The sequence below is a fragment of the Mesocricetus auratus genome, unplaced genomic scaffold, assembly GCF_017639785.1.
Source record: "Mesocricetus auratus isolate SY011 unplaced genomic scaffold, BCM_Maur_2.0 Super-Scaffold_100008, whole genome shotgun sequence".
NCBI classification, from domain to species: domain Eukaryota; kingdom Metazoa; phylum Chordata; class Mammalia; order Rodentia; family Cricetidae; genus Mesocricetus; species Mesocricetus auratus.
The window spans coordinates 32,058,988-32,061,755 of record NW_024429192.1 but is presented as its reverse complement, the minus strand read 5'-3'; the positions used below and the strand labels follow the sequence as shown (position 1 = coordinate 32,061,755).

At 39.4% G+C, this 2,768-nt stretch overlaps 1 protein-coding gene across 1 annotated transcript; it reads right to left on the bottom strand.

Moving 5' to 3' along the window:
* Nucleotides 1-390: 390 nt before the first annotated feature.
* Nucleotides 391-1,083, bottom strand: LOC101824706 (acyl-protein thioesterase 1-like). The gene is given in 1 exon segment (XM_040750294.1): nt 391-1,083. A coding segment is annotated over 1 exon segment (693 nt).
* Nucleotides 1,084-2,768: the final 1,685 nt, after the last annotated feature.

Here is a 2,768-nt window from a genome sequence, read left to right as displayed (position 1 = left end):
AGTAAAACCATAGCCTAACTCACAGCATTTACACATCACTTACAGATGATCTTAAAAGTTTGTTTAGACCTGAACAAATTTCAGTGAGCATACTAGTAATTTTCAAACAATGTAATAAAACTTTGATCTTGGATTTTATTTTGTTGAATAAATTTGACAGAAAGAAACTAGCTGCTTCACTTCACTCACTTTAATACTTTAATATGGATTGCATAATACAGATACATGGATAGGAACTTAAAGAATCATACATTTCCATGATCACTCGTATGAATTTGCAAAACATTTTAACACTGTGAACATTAGAAGTTTTATGATCAGGCATGGGGGAAAGTTTATACTCTACTATAGTGATGCTGGTGACCATCTACTCAAAGCCTCTTAGTGAGGTCAATCAATTGGAGGTAGGAATTTATCAATGAATTGCTTGACATCCATCATTTCCTGCTGACATGAGCTGTGTATCATGGCTCCATAGATTTTTAAGGTTAGATTGGACGGATTTACCAATGCTTTTAGTTTCTCAACAGTAAGAGAACCAAACATTAGGGCAACTAGAGGGTCACAATCTCCCTGGCACTGGAGAATAGAAATCTCTCTACTCGTACTATTAATAGGACCCTGTGGAAACGAATCCTGAAGAGGAAGCCAGCAACTGAGCACAGTGACCCCAGCCAGTTTCTGCTGTGTGGTAAGAGCAGTGTGTAAAGATAAAGCTCCTCTCTGAGAAAATCCTCCCCAAATAATTCTGTTAGAGGGAATGCCATTCTTCACTTCCTGATCTATCTAAGCTTTTACATTTTCTGCAGCCTATTTAATTCCAGATTCATCCTCCTGAGAATCTGGTGAAAGTCCAATGATATCAAACCAAGAAGGCATAGCCATATTCATATTTAATGTACCAGGCTTAATAGGCGCACACGCACAGATGTGTTTGATGTGAGAACTTCTGATACCTGCAAAGACTTCTGTCCACCTGTGCCCAGTATCTCCCAATCCGTGAAGAAAAATAATCGCGGCGGTGGCCTTGCGCGCAGCGGGCACGAAGGTGGGCAGCAGGACGTACTGACTGTTGCCACACATCCACCAGCATGCAGACAGCCCTCCTCAGATTTTTAAATTAAGTTTATGATTCTGTTAAATGCTGTGTCTTGTGGTCCATTTATATACTTCTCATTAGAGAAGATGTCTTCTACAGGAAAGGTCAATGGGGCAAGGCACACTGTATAACCTTTCATTCCATTTTTATGAGAGCCGGACATTCATTGATTGGTAGTGTGTCTGTAAATGTAGACGCCAGCATCTCAGAATCTGGACTTTGGAAAGACAAAGGGTTGTTTAATCAGGCTAGATATAGGCCCTGTTCATCAGACATGGGGCATGTTTGAGAACTGGGGAAGTTTCAAGCAACATAAGACTTATCAGGTTGGACCAGAGCAGAGAATGTGTGGGCCTGGTTATGACTGGAGGCCGTTGAGCCAAGCAACTGTAGGACTATTAATCCTGGATGGTATTATACCACAGAGCACAGGTAAGTAATCTGTGTCACATGGATGAACTAGAGCTAGAGATACCTCTTTTTATAACTTCTATTATTTTTAATTTTTCATACAATATATTTTTAATCTCTGTTCTCCCCTCCCCCAACTGCTCCAAGATACCCCTCCTTTCCCAACCAACTTCAAGTTCATTTTTTTCTCTCTCACACTAAAACAAAAGATAAAAAACCTGAAACTTGGAGCTCTCTTAAATAGAACTTGGTGCCTGACTCCCGTAAGGTCAAAGGCCCAGTGGTGTGCAAGGTAGCTAGCAGTGTTTTATGATTGGGAAGTTGGTAATGAATTTGCACTAAGGTTTCTGGCTTGAACATCTGGTTGGAAGACCATGTTCAGACTTGAAGCTGTCTGAGATCAGAACAGTGAAGATGGTAGCTGACAGATACAAAGCAGGAGAATCCTAACTCTGGAGATGTCTTAAGTAGGGATTGGGTTCAGACTTCAGGAGGTCTGAGGACCACCTGAGGAGATATGGACTCTAAAGTTTTAAATTGTGTTCAGACTGTGCAAGATTATGAGGGAATTTTTAGGATGAACTAAATGCAATTTCAGTATGATGAACTTACTGGGCCAGTGGAGGTCTGCAGGGGAAATGATACCATATAAGTCTCGGTATTTGAACATGTTTTCCCCAGTTGGTAGTGTTGTTTGTGGAAGGTTTATATTTGGCTTATAAAAGAAGTACATAACTGGGAACAGTCTTTGGATGTTTATATTCTTGGCACACCTCCAGTTAGCATTCTTTGCTTCCTGTTTGTAATTCATGATGTGATCTCTTCCCTTCCTTTTCTTGCTGCCATGAAGTTATGTACCATAATGACTATTATCCATGTAGAAAAATAAGCCAAAATCAACTCCTTCTCTCCCCTCCTTAACTTTATTTTAGTTGTCTTATTTTATCATAGCAACAGAAAAGTAACTAATATAGTGTCATATTTTTGTATATTCTCTATCTCACTGACTTGGTATATAAAAATATTTACCAGGCTGTGATAGCAGCAACACTGATGTTGATGCTAATACTTTTAAGCCAACATATATGTAATTTCATACCACTCATTTGCTACAGTATGCAGACCATAGTGGTTACCGCTGTGGCTTGTCTGTGTACGTATTTTATAAAGGCAATGTGTTGGGTTCTTCCTGCTGTAATTACTCTGGTATACTCTTAGAGAGGGCATTAAGTAGAAAAATCAATCACAACATTTTATT